The sequence below is a fragment of the Gopherus flavomarginatus genome, chromosome 1, assembly GCF_025201925.1.
Source record: "Gopherus flavomarginatus isolate rGopFla2 chromosome 1, rGopFla2.mat.asm, whole genome shotgun sequence".
NCBI classification, from domain to species: Eukaryota; Metazoa; Chordata; order Testudines; family Testudinidae; genus Gopherus; species Gopherus flavomarginatus.
Genome location: NC_066617.1, coordinates 268,124,223 through 268,148,996, shown reverse-complemented (window position 1 = coordinate 268,148,996; position 24,774 = coordinate 268,124,223). Strand labels below are relative to the sequence as shown.

Here is a 24,774-nt window from a genome sequence, read left to right as displayed (position 1 = left end):
TAGGATGTGTTGATCACATTAATTGTGAATCCACAATAAAGGAGCTAATATAGTACTTATTCATAAAACCATGCAGAGTATATTGGATACTAGTGTGATGCTCTCCTCCAGGGCTGCCCAGAACAGTAAGTCCCTGTCACCCCACTGCCTTAGCAAGAGTGCGCGTTCCTGGAGATTAGACAGTCAGTTCCCTGCCACGCCAGCCTGTCCACCTCATCAACATACTCCTCGAGAGTCTCCTAGTCTTAACATTGTCTTGCAGGTAAAAATCAATGAAGCAGAGTTCCATAGAGGGGTGTCACTGTAGTATCCAGTCCCTCTCACAGGACACTCACGGAAATTAAGTTTGCTGTCTCCAAATAAATGGTATACACACCAGCCTGTTAGATTTGCCGAGGACTCACTCTGTACTTAAATGTAACAGCATGGAGATGGTTTATAGTAAAACTAAGAATAAGTTTATTAACACAGAACAGAGATTTAGGTGATAATAAGCAGAGATAACAGAAAATAGTTACAAACAAAATGAAACATGCTTTCTATTACCTACAACTTAAGTCTAGCAAGTTATATCTTTGCCTAAAGAACTTTCTCACTTACAGCGTCTCCAGCCCTTCCTGGTAAGAGGATCCAACATTCTCAGAATCAGAAAGTTTTATCCCCTAAGTAATGGGTACCTATGGGGTACCTCATTTTTGTAGTCCAGTGAACCTTTGAAATGTGTTCTTTGGAAAGTAAACCCTGACAAAGTTTCTCTCCTCTCTTGATGTGTAGATGCCATACTAATATTCCTCATCCACTGGTGAATCTACTTTTTCAGTTATCTTAAACACTTTGTTTACATTAAATGTAAATGTACTTCCATTGTCTCTGGCTTCACCTTGCTCAATTTACGTTGGAGACAGACAAAGCAACTTTCCTTAGTCAGTGACAAACTTGTTTGTCCGCTATACTTACATTGCTTGGTTGGAAGATATTTTAGTAACCTATTTCTAGCACATGTGTAAAGAATTATGTACACTAACCATACAAACATCACACAATAATATTAATAAAGAATCTGTCACCAGTTTGTAAGACACTGTTTGGCTAAATGTTCCAACTATAGTATGTTGGGTGTGCCCTTCGCTAGTTGGCATAAAGGGGCTCTTAGGCTCACAACTAGTCCTTAGTCGGTTCTTTTGGTACTTACCATGCCCTCCTAAAGTATGAGTTTAATGCTACACTTCTGGCTTCCAGGAAACACTTTCCTATCTTGTGGTAGTAGGCAGAGGAGAGAGGAGGGTGGTATGCGGGGTTACATTGGCACACCACTTCCACCCCCTAGATTTGCTGCTTGCCTTGTACTGAACTACTGGTTGCAGGCAATGCAGGCACTCTGTCTGCAGTCCATAAGCCCTGTTTGTTCCCAGTGCAGGCTTGCAATTTACATACCACTGAGTACCCAGTCCCTTATTTTCTGGACATGTATATTATATATCCTCTGCCTCCATGGAAACAATGCACCCCAATTTGCTGGTTTCATCTTAATTCAGCACTCTCCTTCATACAAAGCACTTATCTGTGTCTATAGTAAAACCAAACTGAAGTTTATTTAACAGAGCTCGAGACAGATTTAAATAAAAACAAGTATAAGGGTTTGGAAACATAAGGTTACACATAAAAGAAAAATATGAAAAACACACCTGTGCTTAATAACCAGATATGGTATTTCTCATCCAATGGTCAGTTGTTAGTGCTTGTCCAGTTCAGAAAGATGGGATCTGTCTTTCATGAGACACCCCTGCTGACAGAGTCTCTCCTTTGTAATGGATAAAGTCATGTATCCTTTCTGTTTCTCATACAGTTAGACTACTGTCTCTTACCTCAGGGGTCCGCTGTTCAGAGACTTTTTTCTCAGGGTTTTTGTCATTGTAAATCCTCAAGCCTGCAAGTGGTACAGACAGTAAACATAGGGCTGGCTTCACATATGTCCATTGTTCTCAGTGTTGATTGAGTTAGCCCTGAGATCCTTCTTGCTTCAGGTGATAAGTTTCACTTCAGTAATTTTGAAACCTAATATCCTACATGTTACATAATTCTAAAATTATTTTCTATACAAACATCGCACAATTGGCTATTTATTAGCTTTCGACAGAGACCACGCATAACCCCCTTTGGTGAAATATTGAGAAGATGGTTGTATGCAGGGGTAACATACCTGCCTTTGTATGTCTGTGTCCCAGCCTCTGACATTTTACTGCAAGAGGGAACCACTTACAAAGTCCCAGTGTTTTGGGGCAGAAAGTGATGATAATTATCACTTAGGCAGAAGTGCTTGGGGTTCCCATTTTCCAAGCCATGATAACAAACACTCATTTTCTGGCTGCTTCAGGACATGCTGTAGTAAGAGAGATCAGTCTGCTGTGCTTCGGAAGCATCTTTGCCTGAAGTCTCATGTGTCTACAACAACCCATCAGAAGGTGACAGTAGGTTCACTTATATGTAGACCTGCAAAATTTCTAGTCAGTGTGCCTTAAACACTGTTTCTCTAAGCTATTCTATCAAGTTTCCACCAAGGCATTGCAAAACCCCTTTTCTGCTGCAGGAGACTTGCTTAAATGATCCATTCTGGAGCAGTCTCCCAAGTCTTACTCCAAAAGACAGATTCAAGAGACTTCTTATCTCTACTCTTTTCCTCAGACAGCTTGTGTTCCATATGTTTTTTAAGACTAGGAATTTCTTCCTCTGAGTTCAGTTAATCTTTATGGAGGCCCTTTGCGATCAAAGTGGCCACTTTGAGGGAATTCCTGTGGTCCTGGATCTGTAAAATGCCTGTTCGCATAGCTCCATTTGTGTGGTCCACAAGAGGTCACTTAAACGGTGTATCAGAGTTGCTATTGGTAGTTTAAATGCTTGTCTTTCACCTGTTGACAGCTTCCAAGTGTTTGCCAAGATCATTGTGGCTATAGTAGCCAGCCTTCCTGAAGGAGGTATTCTTTGTCCAACTAGACCTTCACTACAGAAATCACTCGGGGTATGTCTCCACTGAAAACGCGATAGCGGAACAGCTGTATTTCAGTGTAGACACTGCCTATGCTTGCAGGTGGGGTTTTCTCATCGGTGTAGGTAATCCACCTCCCTGACAGGCAGTAGCTAGGTGAACAAGAATTCTTCCATCCACCTAGTGCTATCTACTTTGGGATAGGTTGGCATAGCTATGTCTCTCACGGATATGGATTTTTCACACCCCTGAGAGATGTAGTTATGCTGATGTAAGTTTCCAGTTAAGACAGATCTTGAGACAAAGCACTCATGCGTTGAGCAGTGGTCTAATCCTTACTGGAGCTATGAAGTAAACTATGTTTACTATTGCACCTTCTCCCTGAAAGGCTAGACTGAGGAGTGAGGTTGGATGCAAAGTAGAAAAAGATGTCCCAAGTATGGGTTCCACTCTAGCTGTAGTTTCACAGCTGCTACACTGTTTTTCTCCATTCAGGGATTTTCCTGTCTTGCTTTTCAGCAAGCCCAGACTTAACAGCTTCCTATCTTTGGTGGTTGCAGGACTTATAGACTCATAGAAGTTTTCTCTTAGAGGTGGCTTCAGATTGGCCGTGGTTACAACAGATGAATGTTTGGGGTTGAGCGCACCATAAAAGGGTTCAGGGCTGCTGGTCCCTAGCAGAGAGTTTCTGCCAGTCAACTGAGAAAAGAGTAAATTGGTTTTACAGCATGTACGTTCTTCCACATGTCATGGCCTGAAGGTCAAAGTATTCAGTATCCACACAGAACCCAATTGCAATTGTTTAGATCAGCAGTTTTGGGCACATGGAATTGGAATGAAAATGGAAGCCCACTGATTTTTCCTTTGGTCAATGAGAGAGCTGTTCTGGTACTCCACTTGTGTCATGGGCTTTTTAGCGGCAGGGCATAATGGCTGAGTTGTACTTGGAATAATCAGGAAAATGGATTCTATGTGTCTCTCATGTGCTCTCATGTAAAAGCAAGGGATGCACCAACTGGTTTTAAATGGCTATCTGCGTAAACAGAAGTCTCAAGCAGAGGTTCCTAAACTTGTTTGTCCTGTGCCCCTGTTCAAAGATTCATGTCCCATGCACAACCCTTCTTTGTTCCCCTTCTCTCTCCTCCACAGTCCTGCCTATCCCTCTTGCTCTCACTCTCCCAGCCTGCTGCCTTCTTCTGCAGACCCTGCATCTGCTGGCTCCAGGTGCATCCTCCATGCTGCTGCTGGCCAGACCTCACTCCCTTTGTTGCTGCATGCTGCCACCATTCCAGCATCCAGGGCACGTGTGAGGTGGAGGGGCTCTCAAACCCTTCATCGTTGCCTTCCCTTGTGCACTAGCTGCCTTCGCCACTGCTTTTGCTGCTCAGAAATAGCAAGACACTATTGTTCTGCTTCGCATCAGGTCGTCACTCTCCCCAATAACATCAGCACACCCCACACTGTGAAAACCTGTGCTCAGGGCAACAGTTGTCTAACTTTTTGAGCTGAGCCCCCCTCCTTTTGAGTTCAGGGTGTGGGAAGACACATGTGATAGTATCTGGGGACAGAGCCAGCAGTGGGCATGGAGGCATTGATGCTGACCCATGGGCGGGGTGGTCCACTGAGATGAGTTGGGGTGGAGGTGGTGCACCCTCACCAAGCTGCCCCAAACGTTCCTCCATACTCCTCCCCCTCCCCCTCACCCCCAGAGGGGGGGCACACCACACAGTTTGAAAACCTCTCCTTGAGGGAAATGTAGGCAAGGATGTCTTGGGGTACGTCTACACTACGGGATAATTCCAATTGTACATAAACCGGTTTTATAAAACAGATTGTGCAAAGTCGAGTGCACGCGGCCACACTAAGCACATTAATTCCGTGGTGTGCCTCCATGGTCCGAGGCTAGTGTCGATTTCCGGAGCGTTGCACTATGGGTAGCTATTCCGTAGCTATCCCGCAGTCTCCCCCACCCCTTAGAATTCTGGGTTGAAAGCCCAGTGGCTGATGGGGCAAAAATCATTGTCGCGAGTGGTTCTGGGTAAATGTCGTCAGTCATTCCTTCCTCTGGGAAAGCAACGGCAGACAATCATTTCGCGCCCTTTTTCCCTGGATTGCCCTGGCAGACACCATAGCACGGCAACCATGGAGCCCGTTCAGCTTTTTTTTTTACAGTCACCATATGTGTACTGGATGCTGCGGACAGAGGCGATACTCCAGCGCTGCACAGCGGCATTCATTTGCTTTTGCATGATAACAGAGACGGTTACCAGTCGTTCTGTACCGTCTGCTGCCAGTGTAATTTGGCAATGAGATGATGGTTATCTGTCCTTCTGTGCTGTCTGCTGCTATCATGGTGCCCCTGGCTGAGATCGGCCGGGGGCACAAAAGCAAAATTGGGAATCACTCCCCGAGTCAATCCCTCCTTTATGGTTTCTAAAAATAGTCCTGCCTAGAATATGGGGCAAGGGTACTAGAGAACCAGTGTATCAGAGAGCACAGCCGCTCCGTGTCAGATCCTGCAGAAATGATGAGCTACATGCCATTCACAGGGGATGCCCCTGCCACAATCCCACCTGTTGCTTCCCTCCTCCCCCAACTTTCCTGGGCTACCGTGCAGTGTCCCCCCCCATTTGTGTCATGAAGTTATAAAGAATGCAGGAATAAGAAACAATGACTTGTTAGTGAGATAAAATGAGGGGGAGGCAGCCTCCCGGTGCTATGACAGTCCAGGCAGGACATTAAGCGGTGCGGGGGAGAGGAGCCCAGCATGCTGCTGCTATGATAGTCCAGACAGTACAGAATCTTTTCTTTACACATGAAAGGGAGGGGGCTGATGGAGCTCAGCCCCCAGTTGCTATGATGAGGACAGTTACCAGCAGTTCTGTTCCATCTACTGGGAATGACTAGGAATCATTCCTATTTTTACCCAGGCGCCCCTGAGGCCAGCCAGGGGTATTCAGCAGTTATCAAGCATGTACCGTCTGCCACCAGGGAGGGGAGAGGAGCGGATACTGCTCTTCACTGCTGCACCATCGCGTCTACCAGCAGCATTCAGTAGACATAGGGTGACACTGAAAAAGTCAAGAAACAATTTCTTTCCCTTTTCTTTCACGTGGTGGGGGGAGGGAGTAAATTGACAAGCTATACCCTGAACCACACTGGACAATGTGTTTGAACCTACAGGCATTGGGAGCTCAGCCAAGAATGCAAATACTTTTCAGAGACTGCTGGGGACTGTAGGATAGCTGGAGTCTTCAGTACCCCCTCCCTTCCTCCCTCCCTGAGCGTCCATTTGAGTCTCTGGCTTCCTGTTACGCTTGTCACGCAGCACTGTGTAGCCTGTAGATTTTTTTTTTCAAACGCTTTGGCAATTCGTCTTCTGTAACGGAGCTCTGATAGAACAGATTTGTTTCCCCACACAGCGATCAGATCCAGTATCTCCCGTACGGTCCATGCTGGAGCTCTTTTTGAATTTGGGACTGCATTGCCACCTGTGCTGATCAGAGCTCCACGCTGGGCAAACAGGAAATGAAAATCAAAATTTCGCGGAGCTTTTCCTGTTTACCTGGCCACTGCATCCGAGTTGAGATTGCTGTCCAGAGCAGTCACAGTGGTGCACTGTGGGATACTGCCCGGAGGCCAATACCGTCGATTTGCGGCCATACTAACCCTAATCCGATATGGTAATACCGATTTTAGCGCTACTCCTCTCGGGGAGGAGTACAGAAATCGATTTAAAGAGCCCTTTATAACGATATAAAGGGCCTCGTAGTGTGGACGGGTACAGCGTTAAATCGGTTTAACGCTGCTAAAATCGGTTTAAACGCGTAGTGTTGACCAGGCCTCGATGTGTTGGAGGTCTGGCATAGGCTATGCCTTTCCCCATCTTCCTGTTTTTGGAGAACTTTGGATAAGAATGGGAAGGAGTGTTTGTGTTTTAAATATTTATATTTTTCTTTTTCTGAGCCTCTTTTACTATTTGCAAATTCAGCTGGTGCCTGTGAGAAATTGCATACATTCAGATGGCCTAGAGAGAGATCCTGTGCAATGGAAAAATGCAATGTGAAATAACGTTGCTTGAATTTTAAAGCTGACAATGGTCTTTTTAGTAAGCCAACTGTATGTGTATGCATGTTCTCCTGGAGTATTTCATGTGAAAACTGTGATGGTGAATTAGAATAACGTTATTATATGTAATTATTTGCCTGGTACATCAGACAAAAGTATAATTAAAGTCTCTGTTTTGAAAATCTTAGTCCAACTAGACAGATATGAGAGGGAAAGTAGACCGATATAACTGAGAAAAGAGAATGAGACTAAAAAAAAATGTGACATGATGCTGACATCTGACCTCCACTTGAATTTTTGTTGAGTAGTGGGGGAAAAAAATTGGTGGAATAGGTGGTAAAATCTTAATACTATTTTAATGTTATCTGTATGCTATCATAATTAAATTTGGTGACACTTCATCTTTAAACAAGGATTATAATAGATATAATACAGGTATAAATATATTTTTCTTCAGCATCTAATTTGGCACAGACAGGATCAGGCCAGGAGCACATTTTCCTTCAAGCTTTTAGCTGCTATGATTGTTACAGAAAATCTTAAGATGAGGCAGATCTGAAAAAGTGTTTGTCTGCTATAACTCAAAAATAAGATGATTGATTTGTATCTGATATAACTCAATTTCTTCCACTTGTACCAAATTTAGCAAACAATTGTGGTTAAATTCCACTCTACAGTTGTCTATATTTTGATGGCAAGTGAAGTAATTCTTGTATGTATACAGTTTGTAGTTCTGCAAAAACACTTTGAGACTTACCGACTCTAGTTGCACATTATATAAATAATTTCATAAGTTGTAATATTTCTTAATTTGCTGTGAGAGATGAGAATAGCTGTGACATTTAACTCTGAGAGTAAGTGCTACACATTGAGAGACTTTCTTTATGAAGGTAATTTTTTCTGAAGATAATATATTAAATGTCTAAATTCAGTTTTACACTATATCATAGTAACTCAGTTGCTATGATATAACATAATTTTTTTAAAAAACCTTTATATAAACAAGAATTCATTATTTGTCCAGCAGTGGCTCTTGCGCATGTTCTTTGAGTAAGGTTTTGAAAGAGTGCTGCTTTTTTTTAAAGTTTATTCAATATCTGAGTCATAGCTGTTAGTCCTAGTCAGTCAGTCCATTTCCTTCATGCATTTGTATCTGCCACCATTGTTTTTTAAAATGTTAAGATTAAATTAATTAATGAAACTAGGATCTTGTCTTCGCGAAAAGCTGCACTGGTGTGGTGCCGTACCTGTCAGCGTATAATCCACCTTGCAGAGAGGTGTTAGCTGGCCTGGACTAGCAGCTAGGAACCCCCAGCATCTACTCACCTCATCTCTGGGAACCACCTCTAGCCCAGCCCTGAAGGCAGCACAGAAGTGGAAGTGGCAATCTTGGGACCCTCCCCTCCCCCCCCCCCCCCCCCCCCCCCCAAACAACAACTTTGCAGATCTCCCCACCCCCATGATCCTGCTTTGGGTCAGGACCCCCTTGATTAGAACACTGAGAAATTTCAGATGTAAACATCTGAAATTCTGAAATTGACCAATTTTAAATCCCTCTGGCCATGATATATACCAAACTGGACCATGAATTTTGTAGGGCCCTAGTTATCTATTTATATAGCAATAAGATGAAGTTTTTGATCTACAAGTTTCTAGCACAAGCTTAATATGGTAATGTAGTGGGTCTGTACACTCAGATTTAATGTTGTTTTTGGGGGGAACCTGTTTAAATACTGTAACATCGTTAAAAGCAGAAAATTGATAGAGTGTACTGTAATGTATGTTAGATATGGTCTGTGGTGAAACCTGACACTGGTTTACTCAGAAGTGATGGGATTTAAATTACATGAGAAAAATGTGTGTATCAAAACAGCTGTTTGTTGAGTTCAACATTGATCCTTTCAGTTGAGATTTTTTTTCACACCTTGATGACTGTATATATCAGGTTCGGTCTGGAGATTGATATCTCTCCATAAACCACATAACTATAGTCTTCCTATATTTGAAAACAGAAAATAATTCAAAAATGTTACTGTTATAGCTTTTTATCTGAATATGAATACGCCATAGGCTAAGCTGCAAAGTCCTGTAGTAGCAGCTTGGAAGAAATTTCAGTGGCTCAAGAGGGATATACTTATGAGTTTTATGGCATGTTGATGACTTTACTAATATAACGTTTTGTTAATAATTACTCCCACCTCCCCAAAAAAACCCTCAAAAAACCTTATTCACTCACATGTTTTGTCCCCAAACTTTAGAGGACAGGAGCTTTACCTAATTTTATCTTTACCTTTTTACCCCACTTATCTGCTTTCCTGAAGACCGTCTCCATAACTCCCTTTAACAGTATGTGAATACAAAAATGTTAAGCTTTGACACCTTGGTAAAGAAAATAGAACTGCTTTAAGGCACATTGAGGCCATGTGATGGTTAATGCCATATTGAAAGGGTGCACCTGCCCTATAGCCTTCCTTGCTGGCCAGCATGACTTGACTGCACCCTACCTCAATTTCCTCTTCACTGAAGGCCCTTTAAGTTCACACAGTCCAGATATTCCCCGTCTGGGGTCCAGTTTATTAAGTCCTGCACAAAGTCTTTCAAAATAGAGGTCAAACCTACAAAGTCTTCACCTCTGTTTCAGCTGAGCCCGAGCGGGGTCTGTCTTCACTCTCTTTAAAATTCATTTCTTTTATCCCAATCTCAACCTGGGCACAGCCCATCCTCCCTGAGAATCTGCCTTCCTGCTCTCCCAACACCTTTTGCCTGGAGCTTGGCCCTTCTCCACAGGCCTTCCTTGCAGTTGTCTCCCCGCTGCTGAGTCAGGGCCCTGCAGAAGCCTTCTTCCTCCTTGCAGTGTCTGCAGGCACCTTGTAAACCATCTCCAGCTGTCTGCCCCTTTGTAAGACCCAGGTGCCCTCCCTTAAGACCAGGTAGGCAGCCTGTAATCTGTCCAGAGGCACTGGCCTGCTTCCTTTCTTGCAGGGGCCAGTCACCTTGTTACAAGCCCATTTCTGAAAACTTGGACGAAACCTTGGGGAGGTGGGAAATTGGGTGCATCTCCGGAGAAAGTTGAACCATTCTGAGGTTCTAAAGACTAATTCTTTGTTCTCAGGCTCCAACTTCCAGGCATGTAACTGCTTGCAATCATTTAGCACTTTTTGCACTGTAAGATAAAAGAATAGCAATGTAGTCCATTCCACCACGTAGTTGATTTTTTTGTTTTTCTACCACTAGGATGTAATTACTGTTCATTACCATCTGATACCATCACCAACAAAGACTAAGAATGGCAGCAAGGAGAAAGAAAGGGAACCAGAAAAAGAAAAAGACGTAAAGGAGGAATTTGCTGAAGCTTTGAGAGACCTGAAGATACAATGGATGACTAAGTATGTCTTTTGTAGTTTCCGTAACCAGTCATAGCATAACAGGGATAGCTCAGTGGTTTGAGCATTGGCCTGCCAAACCCAGGATTATGAGTTCAATCCTTGAGGGGGCCATTTAGGGGATCTGGGGCAAAAATCTGTCAGTGTTCGTACTTGATCCTGCTAGTGAAGGCAGGGGGGCTGGACTTGATGACCTTTCAAGGTCCCTTGAAGTTCTATGAGATAGGTATATTTCCATATATTATACCTTTTCTATTTTGTTAATACTACACTTTTTATAGAAGAAATGGAAGTTTGAGTACTAGGATAATTAAACTTGTGATATCAGAAGACCAGTCTCTCACTGTTGCACTGCCTCCTGATTAGTACAGGCAGAGCCAGCATATTCATTTCATCCCTCTTTTTGGCTAGGCTGGATACCAGTGACATGTTTAATGAATTGAAAGAAGCCTTTCCTAATCATCTTCCCTTGTATGTTGCAAGACTCCATCAGCTGGATTCTGAAAAGGTGAGTTGTTTTTTTAATACAGTATTTGTTTCACTCTATCTTGCCTTGAGACAGGCGATTAAATCTGAAGATTTCTCCTTTACTGTTCTTCACAGATGCCTAGACTTGACATGACTGCTCTGGCTATACTTACTCAGAATCAAAAGTATTTACCATTTACAAACCATTTTTACAAGGCTGTAAATGTGAATGCTTAGCATCTCTTTCATTGTTCCCAGCATATCAGAGAAACAGCTTCATTGGCTTATTGGTTGTTTATGGAAAAAATTAGTGACGTAAAGTAAAATTAAAGAAATGAGTTTTCTATCTAGTTCTGAAAGGAGTGAAGTTGCTTATTTATTGAGGGAATGAATTTCATCATTTAGTTTTTTCTCCTGTTAAATGTCTTTTGCTTTCATGAACTTCTCATGATGATTGACAGTTTCCAGTGGAATGAGGCTGATTTGGGTAGCTAGGACCAAACCCAGTGACATTTACCTGGGGAGGCATTGCAGAAACCAGAGCACTGGGGTCAGATTAGTGTGACCAGTGTTGCTAACTACACAGGTTGGTGCATTTTGTGCCAAGTGTAGGTTTTTCAGATTCCAGGGCTTTATTTCTACATATGAGTTGCTATAATCAAGCTTGGAGTCTGTAAATGCAAGAAGCACTGGTGGACAGGTTAGTGTCTGATGTTGAACTCTTTAAAAAGAGAGAGTGTTTCAGTCCCGCTGCTCATTGTAGATACTTGAAGTATATCAAAGCACTTCTGTATGAGTATACTTTTCAAACGTGAATGCTCAATCTATACCCTTTTATATAAAAGGGTTTTGTTTTTGTTTTACTCTAGAGAGGCTTACAAAGTACTGAACTCAGTATTTGTAGCTCTAGCTTCTAGGAGAGCTCCCTCAGATGGCACCTTCTTCTCCCCTTGAATAGCCGTTCAGATGTATACAGTTGAAACCTGTTCCATCATTTGATACTGGCTGAAGGATGGAGAGGGATTCCTTCCTTCTCGTTGTCAACACAGCTGAGCAAAGTATTTTCCCAGTCTCTCACTGATTTTAAATCTTATTCCCAAGACCTAGTGAAGTCTGATATATGGGTCGGGTGACTCCTTGTTAACTCCATTTTCTGCGAATGGATCATCTAGCAGTGGCTTGGCTTAATAGTGACTTGTGTTGCTTTCGGCGATATAATCCAAAAATCAATGAGCTTAGCCATAAACTGTAAAGCCCTTACAGATGGTTTCTTCATGAGATAGACTAACTGTTCTTGAGGTGGAGGGTCTGCTCACATGTCTTTCAAGTGAATAAGTGCTTATCCTCCATTTTCAAAGGTATACTGCTGTGATACTTAGCAGATGGTGGTGGTGTCCTCTTCCTGTAGCAGACAGCTGTTGCACAAATTCTCTCTGTTCCGTGTCCTCTTCCTGTAGCAGACAGCTGTTGCACAAATTCTCTCTGTTCATCTATTTCATGTTCATCACCAGGATAGTGTGAGCTCCTAACATTCCACCTCTTTCCTCTTCTTTTGGTGCTAATTCTTTCTTTTGCAGGGTGCACCACCTCAGACTTTATACAAAACTTCAGAAGCACAATTTCCTTTATGCATAGGAAGGCTGGATTCTGTATCCCTAGCTGGCTTGTATCAAATCATGATCAGCTCTTTGGATGCTGTCTGTAACCCTATTCTTCATCATTCTTGTGTCACTAAGATTGTAAGGTTGGTCTTGTGGTTTGTCCTTCTGGTTAAGGCACTGTACTGTGACTTGGGATATCTGGGATCAGGCCCCAGATCCCTCACATACCTTGTGTGATATACTGGGTCTTTGCCATCTATAAAATAAGTACAGACAATGAAAGTGTCTGTCTTGCTTATTTAGATTGCAAGCTCTTTGAAGCTGGGATCTCCATCTTACTATCTTATAAGAGTTTAAGGTCAGGAGAGACCTAGATCATCATCTGATCTTCTGCACATCAGAGGCCACTAAACCCCGTCCAGTTCCCACTCCATTGAGCCCAATAACCTGGATTAAAGTGTTACAGCCCTCAGGAAACTAAACTGTCATGTGCCACAGGCAAAGCATAGGAGGGACTGAGGTCCACCAATGCCCAAGGCCTTGCAATGAATGTCAGGGAAATGATTGGTCAAGATACCCTGATAATCCTAACAAGTGACCCACATTCCAGGCTGCAGAGGAGGGTGAAAAATCCAAGTTTGACCCTGGGGCTGGGGGGAGGGGTTTACTTCCCAAACCTGAAATGGCAATTTGACTCTGAGCATGTGAGCAAGATCCACCAGCCAGATATGAGAGAATTTTCTCTACTGCCTCAGAGCACCAGCCTGCCTGTCCAATATCCCATCTCCAGCCATGGCAATCTGTGCTTCAGAGGCACAAAACAAGCCCAGAGCACCTTGGAGGTGGGGAAAAATATTTTGCTTCCTCAGCCATGTTGACCATGGGAAGCTTGTTGGGGCCTATAGGCACTACTGGAATATAAAGAAAATAGTAATCTTTTTGTGTCAAGGACTTTTAAAGTATGGGTTTGTATGGCACTAAGCACACTATGACCTCAATCCTGTCTAGACTGTAGAAATGTTAGGTAAATAGATTCCAGAAACTATTGGTATTGCCATGTACTTGTGACTTCAGTAATGTTAATAACACTGCTCTACAGCCAAAATGCTTCTGAAATAAATGTAGTCCAACTTTACTAATTCTGGGTCACTGAGAATGAAAATGATGCTTAAAATTGTTGATTGGCTCTAGTTTTCAAGATATGCTATTGGGTCAGTATATATGACCCTTGACTTGGGAATGGCGGAGGATAAGTGAGTTATAAAGGGAAGGGATCTCAGTTTAAACCAGAAATGACTAAAATACATCTTTGACTGGATCTATGAATAAATCTATGACTGGGTTTGGACAGTACTTGTTTTTTAGGCAAAACAATGAATGATGCATCTGAAGCTGGTATTGCATCATACATGATATGAATTGCATCATGTTATTCCTAGAAGTCATGGATGATGCAATCATAACGAAGCTTACATCACTCTGCTGAACAAATTGCCCTATATCAGCTCTAGAAATCATACAGTGTCGTGATCTCTTCTTTGTCAGTGTTTGATTTTGCAAAGGGACACATTTCTGTTTAGCCGAAGTGAGCAGAGATGCCTCGTACTTGTGTGAACAGTGCAGGTAACTTCTGCTATGTTTGTGGTGAAGTGACTTTTGCATCACAAAAGCGCAGTCTAATCACTATGGTTAAGAAAGCCTATCACCTTTATTTTGGCTGCAAAATTGGAGATCAGGACAAGAGGTGGGCCCCACACATATGCTGCAAAACTTGTGCAACAAATCTTCGCCAGTGGTTGAACAGGAAAAGGAAATCTATGCCTTTTGCAGTGCCAATGATTTGGAGAAAGACAACAGATCATACCAGCAATTGTTATTTCCGCATAGTGCCTCCAATTGGGGAAGATGTGTCAAAGAAGAAAAAGTGGACTGTGCATTATCCAAACATTCCATCAGCTATACGCCCAGTACCCCACGGAGAAGGACTGCCGGTTTCTGATGCACCAGAATCATTCTCACTTGAGTCAGACGAGGAAGAGGACGAAACTTCTGGTCCTGAACCATCACAGGACCCACATTTTCTCCCATCCTCCTCTTCTGAACCACACCTCATAAGACAAGGTGAACTGAATGACCTTGTCAGGGATTTGGAACTACCCAAGAGTAAGGCAGAGCTGTTGGGCTCCAGACTACAGCAGTGAAATCTCCTGGCAGGCTATCAGGACAAATGGAGCCCATCAATGCTTACAGACTATTGCTGGACAGTGACAAGAGATGCTCCATTTAATGAATACAAGAGACAAGCCAAGAAGCACCGAGTAGACACTGAATAGGACTAAACTATGTACAGAATAGTTTTTTGCCTTTTGTTTCATAATAAATTTTATTTATGTAACCCTTTTGCTGATTTTTAAAGTGTTACAGAAACAGGACAGGTGAAATATTATCATGTAAAGCAACCATAAACACATGAAAAGACCTAGGTTTACAATTTATGATTAAAACTCTACTATCTACACAATATGCATAGACATAAAATGTAAAAATTTAAATATCTTAGAAACAGCCAATCAGTTATTTTAATTGTCATATTTGAATTCAGCACATCAAAATACATAATAAATATCACATTTTATCTCTGAAGCAGCCGACTTCTCAAAAATTGGAGACCAGTATAGTAATAAGTGTTAAATGGGATGACTTCATTTTGCCAGCCTCACATTTTTTTATTCCTTTTTCATTCAGGAACGACTGAAAAGGCTCGATGAAATTATTGAAGCAGCAAATACTGTTATCTCGCATATTGATCAAACAGCGTTAGCAGTTTATTTTGCCATGAAGACTGATCCCAGGCCTGATGCAGCTACTATAAAAAAGTACCTAACCAGTAAATACTCCTTCTTGCATCCTATTTCTGTAGTCTATAAATATAATTGCCTTTTCTATATACAAGTATTCTAAAGGATTCTGAAAGCTGATCTAGAATTGTCATTTTTTGAGACTTGGGTTCAAACTTGACTTCAAGTGGAAACAGGTATTTGAGACAAGTACATTTAGAGTTTTGTGCATTTCAGAATGCAGAAAGACACTGAAAAACGAATTTTGCTCGGAAGAGCTCAGATAAGATTACAAAGGATGGCTTTCAGATCAGAATTGAGATACATGGGCAAAGCTGTGTGGGAAAGTTTGCACTCTGCTTCGTCTCATCAAGTTCATAAACATTCAGAATAATCAGTGAACTGGTAGTATTTGGATAACAAGGCACTCCTGTAGGAATATGTGCAGGGTTTTGCATGATACGATGGGACCCTCAAAATTCTAAAAGAATGGTTCCAAGATGCTAGTGAACAGGAGTTGTTGTTTGATAAAGCCACTTTTGAAGAGCTCACAAGTATTTATAGAGTGAGTCAGGAAAGAGAGACTGGTAACCATGGCTATATCTGTATTCAAATATGGTCTTTTTCTCTGTGGAGTTAGTACACAGTAACATTCTTTTGGAGTGTCAGTATGTTCAGTAGACAGTCAGCACTTCAAAGATGATGATGCACTACATTTTTTTTAATTATTCATTTCAAAAGCCCCTTTTACGCTGATCCATTTTGACCGGGGAATAGCAAAGAGCAGCTAAATTGAAGTTTAGGGGCTGTGAAAGGAAGTTTTACATATTGACCTTTGGTTAATTAAATCATTAACCTAGTTGCTTGGAGTCTTTTGTACATAACACTGTATTTGCTGGATTTAAAAATAATTAAGCATTTCTTGGTAGTCAACCAAATGATCTGGTGATATTCTAACATATGAAACCGAGAACCAAATTCAGTGCAGGCTTAAGTGGATGCAGTTCCTTTGAAGTCCATGTTGGCTTACATTAACAGTGGATTGGCCCTCTTTCCATACTACCAAGAACTAATAAAATATATTTCTAGATCCTGACTTCTTGTTAAATTCTTAAAATTTGGCTTGCACTTCTGTTCAGATACCAGAGGCAATTCAGTTGCTCCTGAACCTATAGGCTTGGTTAGAATCTGTGTAATGTGCACTAACTATATTTTGAGCCAGTTTAGAATGATAGGAAATAGTTTATTTTAAAAAATGCTGTATTTTAATAGGGTAGCTGAAAATTGCTTCTACTTCTAGTGTAAATAATAATCAACAAGAGTGTTTAGTTTACTGTGATTTTTAAGGCGAAGTTAAATTATTAGCTCTTGATTAAAACAAATAGCTGCAAGAGACACCTTGTATTTGTGTTCAACTTCTTAATGTAGTGATATGGAAAAACAGAAGTCTACCTTAGTGGATGCCCTTTGTCGGAAAGGAAGCGCACTAGCAGACCAACTTCTCCATCTGCAGGCCCAAGATGGGGCTGTTTCAAGTGATGCTGAAGGTAAAGATGACGATCAAGAGAGCTGCATAGGTGTTCTGTCAGAGACTTTCTGGGAAACAACAAAATGGACTGATCTTTTTGACACTAAGGTAGGAGGACAAGCAGAAATTTTAAATTTTGCACTCTTGTGATAGCGTTTAACACCACTTTTGTGTGTGGCTTCCAGGCATCTCTCCCTTCCACTCCCTAGTTCTGTCCCCATATGTTGTGCCAGCCTCTCTCAAATGTTTTTCCTCAGCTGGGATCTCTCCTAGGCTGTTAAATCCAAGGCAAATAAATCTGTCTGTTCTGTGTGTATACATATGGGGAGGGTCTGGAGCAGTAACTGCAGACTTTTATTAACAAACTGCTTCATTTATCAAGTTTCTAGTTTACTGTTCCTTTCAAGGAATAGTTCAGTTGCTGTCCAATACAGCACTTCTTGCCCTTCAACAGAAATGTGTACAGCCCTGTTCTGTGCTGGTCATGAGTCTGTAGCATTTTCTACATTAAGAATGAAAGAAAACCCTGTGTTCCTTAGCTGTGAGTAAGGGCTGCAATGGGAGAAGTTGAATTACCACTTGTAACCTGTTAGCAAGTTCTTATCAGGGTAAGGTCCCTATGTCCTTCAGCATAGCTGTTTCAGAGGGAACCATAAAATCCCAGTAATACATATGATTATGTAACTGATTGAGTTATTACTCATGTCCTTCTTAAACTGGTGTGTTGCTGTGCATTGTTAGAATAATTGCTATGTTTCACATCAGACATGGCTGTATTTCAGTGGTGAATGAATTTTTCCAAATATTTATATGAATTTCAGTTAGTACAGCGCTTTGGAATCATTTGAGATGAAAACTGTTGAATAAATCAGAAGAAATGTTATTCCTTTATTCCTTCCTGACCCCTGCTGATGAGTCAGCCTAAAGCCTGAGGCAGGAAGATTGATGATTATTTATTCAAGATAGCTTCTTTGTAGATGTTCTTATTTGTGTACAGGTCTTTCATCTTCCTCTGTTGATTCTTAAGCCGCAGTGATGTGCTGTGCTCTGCATTAACAACAACATGTTTAACTTTCTTGCCTTTTAATTTCAACTGTGCTCTCATATTATGAAAGAAGATATATAACATATTCAGGGGTCTCCAACTGGCCCTCTCGATATACCATTTATTATTAGAGCTCAGTGGACCATTTTCAGCAAAATGAAATTTTGTCAAAACATGCTGTTTCATCAAAGCCAAAGATGTTGTGGAGATGTACTGGTGTTGAGCAAGATGTTGAGAGAGAGAGAGAGAGAGAGAGTCTGACTTTCTGTGGCCGCAAGGGACTAGAGAATTGGGATGGGGTGTGCGAGATCGAGGTGCAACTCCCTGCTCTGCCTGGTTCACTTTTTCATTTCAGGTATCACTCTGAATCAGACAGAGCAGGGACTTGAATCTGAGTCTCCAGCCCAGGCTGATGCCCTAACCCAGGCCTGCACAACTCGTAAAGCGGCGAGGGCCACATTACTCCAAAGAAAACAGCCGAGAGCCGAAACCTCCCAGCCCCGCAGAAACACCCCGCCCCAGGGCCACCCAGCCCTGCAGAAACAAACCCTTATTCCCCAGCGCCGCCCCACCAAAACAGCTATGGGCCAAAAAGGAAGGTTGGGGTGGGGAGGTGATACTTTATTTTAAATCAATCAGGCACTCCCAGCTTAAGAAGTGGCTGGGAGCCCTCAGGGTCAAATTAAAGGGCCCGGGGTTCCGGCTGCTGGGGGAACCCGACAGGGCCATCTCTAGGTTTTGTGCTGGCTCAAGCAAAAAAAAATTTGACTGCCCCCCCGTCCCAGTCCTGGGCTCTCCCCCCACCGACCCACACCCCCTGCCGCCCCAGCGCTAGGCTTCCCCCTTTCCTCCCCACCAGTGCCCTCCCCCCACCTCACTGCTGCCCCAGCCCTGGGCTCCCCCCTACCACTGCCTTCCCCCTCCCCCCCCCCCACACACCTCCTGCCTCCCCAGCCCTGGGTCACTGGTAATGCTCCCAGGATGGGTCATTCAGCAGGAATTTTGGATGTGCACAAAACACAAACAGAATTGGTTCCCATATGGTTACAGAGCTGCAGTAAAGTGGAACAATTTCAGCTTGTGTGATTGGAGGATATCTAGATGCATATTATAAGACTGTCCTACATAAATGAGGAAAAGTTGAGGTGCCTTTATTATTCTTTTGTTCCACTCTTTGTTTCTATGGGGAATTTGCCAATGCAATATCACTGTCTTCCTTTTAAACAAACAAAAAGGCAATGGCTGTTGAAAATAGCAATTCCAGTCCTAATAAGCATTTCTTGCTCAATTTTATCCTACTTTTTCTACAGCAAGTTACAGTGGATCAGTATATTTGATATGGGAGAAATGAAGTAACAGCTGCCCAAACTGAGCTTGAGCACTCCTGAATTTTGAGGTGTTCAAATCTGGAAGGCAGGTTCTGCGGGGGCGGGGGGGGCTGGGCTGTGGGCTCCAAGGGGGAGCATGGCAGCAATGTTTCTGGAGCTGCATGGAGCCAGACACGCTGGTCTGAGTGGCACGGTAAGGGGGCTGGGGGGTGGAGAAGGGGTAGGGGGTTCTGAGGGGCAGTCCAAGGACAGGGAGCAGGGGGGTTGGATGGGGCAGAGGTTCACTGGGGCAGTCAGGGGACAGGCAGCAGTTGGATAAGCATGGGAGTCCCAGAGTTTTATGAGTGATAGGTAGGGGGAGGGGTCCTGGGGGAAAGTTGGAGGGGTCTCAGGAGGGGGCAGTTGGGAACAAGGAGAAGGGAGGCTTAGATAGGGGCTGCGGTCCCAAGGTGCAATTGGGACAGGGGTCTTGGGAGGGGGCAACTGGAGGACAAGGAGCAGCGGCATTTAGATAGGGGGTGCGGTCCTCGGGGGCAGTTAGGGGCAGGAGTCCTGGGAGAGGGGTATCAGGGAATAAGGACCAATGGTGTTAGATAGGAGGTGGGGATCCTGGGGAGCAGTTGGGGCAGGGGTCTGGGGAGGGAGCAAACAGTGGCCGCTGGCCAGGATTCAAAGGGCTCTGGGCTGTCCGCAGCCGCGGGCAGCCCAGAGCCCTCTGACTCCTGGCCGCGGCTGAGATTTAAAGGGCTCTGGGCTCCCTGCAGCTGCCGGCAGCCCAGAGCTCTTTGCTTCCTGGCCGCAGCTGGGATTCAAAGGGCTCTGGGCTGCCTGCAGAGCGCCCTGTGCAGGGGATTTAGAATCCCCTCGTGGGCCGCACAGTGGGGCTAACCACTAGTTCTCTCCACACGCAGACATTTAGGTTTTATGTTGAAACAATTACATTTTCACAAAAATGTTTGGAGGATTTTTTTTGTTAATTTCAAAGCACTGAAAGTTGCTGCAGAACAGAATTGTTGTTCTCCAATCAGTTCTTTACTGTTCCATGTACCCCATATATATCCTTGTACTCTTTTTTCTTCCTTTACAAACTGAATAGTAGTCTTACCCTTTAATACTTCCTCTTATGGAAAAACCTTCCCCCGTCTATACATATTCTACCTCTTATCAAATTTGTGCATTTCCTTGGCCCTTTCCTAGTACTTCCTGGTGATCAGAACTGACATACTATTAAAGAGGCACCAACAAATTAAAATCTAAACTAAATCTAGAGTAGGCATAACTCTATGCTTTAGAAAAAGTTATTTGGAAAAATGTTATGTGAAGCACATAGTTGGCATTTATCCACTTGATATTTAGAGATCTAAAGTTATCTGTTAATTTTGTTTCAGGGGCTCAATACTCTCAATTTTAATTATTACTGTTCTGATACATGGGTCACTAATACCATTGTACTGAGATATTTTTATGACATAGAATTTTTATCTCCATTCTACCCAATGATCTACTCTCTAGAGAGAGGCAGCAAAGAATCCTGTGGCACCTTATAGACTAACAGACGTTTTGGAGCATGAGCTTTCGTGGGTGAATACCCACTTCCTCAGATGCATGTAGTGGAAATTTCCAGGGGCAGGTATATATATGCTAGCAAGCAAGCTAGAGATAACAAGGTCAGTTCAATCAGGGAGGATGAGGCCCTGTTCTAGCAGTTGAGGTGTGAAAACCAAGAGAGGAGAAACTGGTTCTGTAGTTGGCAAGCCATTCACAGTCTTTGTTCAATCCTGAGCTGATGGTGTCAAATTTGCAGATGAACTGAAGCCCAGCAGTTTCTCTTTGAAGTCTGGTCCTGAAGTTTTTTTGCTGCAGGATGGCCACCTTAAGGTCTGTTATAGTGTGGCCAGGGAGGTTGAAGTGCTCTCCTACAGGTTTTTGTATATTGCCATTCCTAATGTCTGATTTGTGTCCATTTATCCTTTTCCGTAGAGACTGTCCAGTTTGGCCGATGTACATAGTAGAGGGGCATTGCTGGCATATGATGGTGTATATTACATTGGTGGATGTGCAGGTGAATGAACCAGTGATGGTGTGGCTGATCTGGTTAGGTCCTGTGATGGTGTCGCTGGTGTAGATATGTGGGCAGAGTTGGCATCGAGGTTTGTTGCATGGATTGGTTCCTGAGCTAGAGTTATTATGGTATAGTATATTACAATACCCGCACGAGGAAATAAGGAAACAGATCAACAGAGCCAGACGTGTACCCAGAAGCCTCCTACTGCAAGACAAACCCAAGAAAGAAACCAACAGGACTCCACTTGCCATCACATACAGCCCCCAGCTAAAAACCCCTCCAACGCATCATCAAGGATCTACAACTCATCCTGGACAATGATCCCACACTTTCACAGGCCTTGGGTGGCAGGCCAGTCCTTGCCCACAGACAACCTGTCAACCTGAAACATATTCTCACCAGTAACTGCACACTGCACCATAATAACTCTAGCTCAGGAACCAATCCATGCAACAAACCTCGATGCCAACTCTGCCCACATATCTACACCAGCGACACCATCACAGGACCTAACCAGATCAGCCACACCATCACTGGTTCATTCACCTGCACATCCACCAATGTAATATACGCCATCATATGCCAGCAATGCCCCTCTGCTATGTACATCGGCCAAACTGGACAGTCTCTACGGAAAAGGATAAATGGACACAAATCAGATATTAGGAATGGCAATATACAAAAACCTGTAGGAGAGCACTTCAACCTCCCTGGCCACACTATAACAGACCTTAAGGTGGCCATCCTGCAGCAAAAAAACTTCAGGACCAGACTTCAAAGAGAAACTGCTGAGCTTCAGTTCATCTGCAAATTTGACACCATCAGCTCAGGATTGAACAAAGACTGTGAATGGCTTGCCAACTACAGAACCAGTTTCTCCTCTCTTGGTTTTCACACCTCAACTGCTAGAACAGGGCCTCATCCTCCCTGATTGAACTGACCTTGTTATCTCTAGCTTGCTTGCTAACATATATATACCTGCCCCTGGAAATTTCCACTACATGCATCTGAGGAAGTGGGTATTCACCCACGAAAGCTCATGCTCCAAAATGTCTGTTAGTCTATAAGGTGCCACAGGATTCTTTGCTGCTTTTACAGATCCAGACTAACACGGCTACCCCTCTGATACTCTCTAAACAGACATTTTTATAATAGTTTAAGTACTACTATTCCATACGTACGATATAAACTATCTTTTTCTATGTAGTTTGTGGGAAGGAAAATAATTGTACTGATTTTTCTTATCTGACCATATTTCTGAAATCTAAGTTACATTTAGGCCTTCTAGTGACAGGCATGCTAGCTTATTTGTTCTCATGCATTCCTCTTCTCCTATTCAGCTTATAAAGATGGTCAAAGACATAGTGTTTACTGCTCCACCTACTGGGAAGCAAAAAGGTGGGTGGAAGGATGAGTAGGGGTAGACATAAGTATTTTAAAAAATTGTCTTCCTATCAGTGTTCCCTCTAATTTTTCCCACCCATGTGCAGAATGAATTTGCTGATGTGGACACATTGCCTCCATATTGGTGCACACAACAAAATTCATGTGACGGGGGTGGGGCTGAGGGGTTCGCAGTGTGGGAAGGGGCTCAGGGCTGGGGCAGAGGGTTGGGGTTAGGGTGTCCAGATGAGATGAAGAAAATATCAGGACATGGAGGGGGGCGGGGTTTGCGCCAGAAGAGGGGAGGGGAAAAAAAAAACAGTGCTGCCGGTGGAGCGAAATATTGGGACAACTACCCAGATATCGGGACGGTCACGATTTTATCTGGTCACCCTAGTTGGGGTGAGAGCTCTGGCTGATGGTGCAGGTTCTGAGGTGGGGCAGGGGATGAGGGCTGGGGCAGAGAGTTTCGGGGGGGGGCTGCTCTAGGGTGGGCTGGGGATAAGGGGTTTAGGTGCAGGCTGCCCTGGGGCTGTGACAAGGAGAGAGGACTCCCCGCAGCACACACTCCCCGCAGCAGCAGCAGCACCTGGGCTGGGCGAGGAGAGACGCCTCTCCCATGGTCCCAGCCTGGCCTGGACTTGCCGCATCCATGTGAGAGGTGCTCCTCCCCCAGCCCCAACATGCTGCGGCCCGGAGCGCACCCAGCGCTCGTGCCGCATTAGGTGACTCCCTGGCTTTGTGAGCCGGGGAGCATACTGAGAGATCCCAGGAGATGAAAACCACAATATAGGACCTGCCATTTGAGGTTTCGGGGCTCTTTTCAGAGCTAATTGAGTCTAGGCTCATGAGCCACCCTTCTCCTCCTCTAGTGCAGGTCCTGGGGGGCTCCCAGGTCTAGCTCCTACAGGAGAAAGGACAAGGACAAAGGGCCTAAGAGATGCTACCCATCCTCTTCCCACCCAGCTGCCCAACGTGATCCTCCCAGAAGCAGTTATTTTGAGGGTGTGCTCCAGGATGGCCCCCCAGCCAATGTATTGGATCCAACCCTCCCTTTCTTCAACTGCCTCCGCCGTTTCCGGTCGGCCTGGTCCCACATCACCTTAGACCACAGGGTGCTTGATACGGTTTCTTCGGGCTACACCCTGCAGTTTGCAGCTGAACATCCCTCCTGCTCCCCTTCCCCATCCCTCTTCAGGGACCCTTCTCATGATACACTCCTTGTTCAGGAGGTCAAAACCCTCCTTCGTCTGGGGGCAGTGGAAAAGGTTCCTCGGATCACGGAAGGCAGAGAATTCTACTCCCGCTATTTCCTAATTCTGAAGGCAAAAGGGGGTCTCAGACCCATACTAGACCAACTCTTGGAGGAACTTGTTAAGGTGATGTAGAAGTTTTGCATAGTCTTCTTGGCCTCCATCATCCCCTCCCTGGACCCAGGAGACTGGTACACTGCCCTCGATTTAGAGGACGCTTGGGCACTGGCACTTCCTCTGCTTCATGTTGGGCCGGTGCCATTTCCAGTTTATGGAAATGCTCTTTGATCTTTCATCGGCCTCAAGGGTATTCATAAAATTTATAACGCCACTGGCTGCTTATCTGAGACATCAGGGAGTCCAAATATACCCGTACCTCGACAACTGGTTGATTTAAAGGTCTGGTCTCCGGGTCAAGTGCGGAGGTAATTTAACCTGGTTTGTTCCACCTGTCGTGACCGGCAATTGATAATAAACAAGACAAAGTCAACCTTAACCCTGGTGCAGCACATAGAGTTCATCAGAGCAGTCCTCGATTCCACTTGGGCCAGGGCCTTCCTCCCCGAGACTTGGTTCCAGGCCATGGCGGACCTCATTGTGGGCCTGTGGGCTCACCCGCTCACCACCGCTCACATGTGTCTGAGTCTAGTAGGCCACATGGCAGTGTGTACTTGCATGGTCCGGAACGCACAACTCCACTGAAGACTTCTTCAGGCGTAGCTAGCTTCAGTCTGTCCCCAACCGGCATAGCCTGGACCACGTGGTCAGGATTCCAGACAGCATACTTGCATCCCTCATCTAGTGGCAGGATCCCATGTCAGTGTTGGAAGGG

General features: G+C 44.0%; 2 protein-coding genes across 3 annotated transcripts in view; one reads left to right on the top strand and one right to left on the bottom strand.

Annotated features, from left to right (window-relative positions):
* METTL21C (methyltransferase 21C, AARS1 lysine) overlaps positions 1–24,774 on the bottom strand; it is a 521,155-nt gene that overhangs the window by 415,142 nt on the left and 81,239 nt on the right. The window lies entirely within an intron of this gene.
* Positions 1–24,774, top strand: part of TPP2 (tripeptidyl peptidase 2) — a 76,431-nt gene that overhangs the window by 45,275 nt on the left and 6,382 nt on the right. For both annotated transcript variants that reach the window (XM_050947144.1, XM_050947154.1), the window contains 4 exons: positions 10,286–10,437; positions 10,846–10,942; positions 15,249–15,379; positions 16,769–16,976. In XM_050947144.1, coding sequence (XP_050803101.1) covers positions 10,286–10,437; positions 10,846–10,942; positions 15,249–15,379; positions 16,769–16,976 — 588 coding nt within the window. The remainder of the gene's footprint in view (positions 1–10,285; positions 10,438–10,845; positions 10,943–15,248; positions 15,380–16,768; positions 16,977–24,774) is intronic.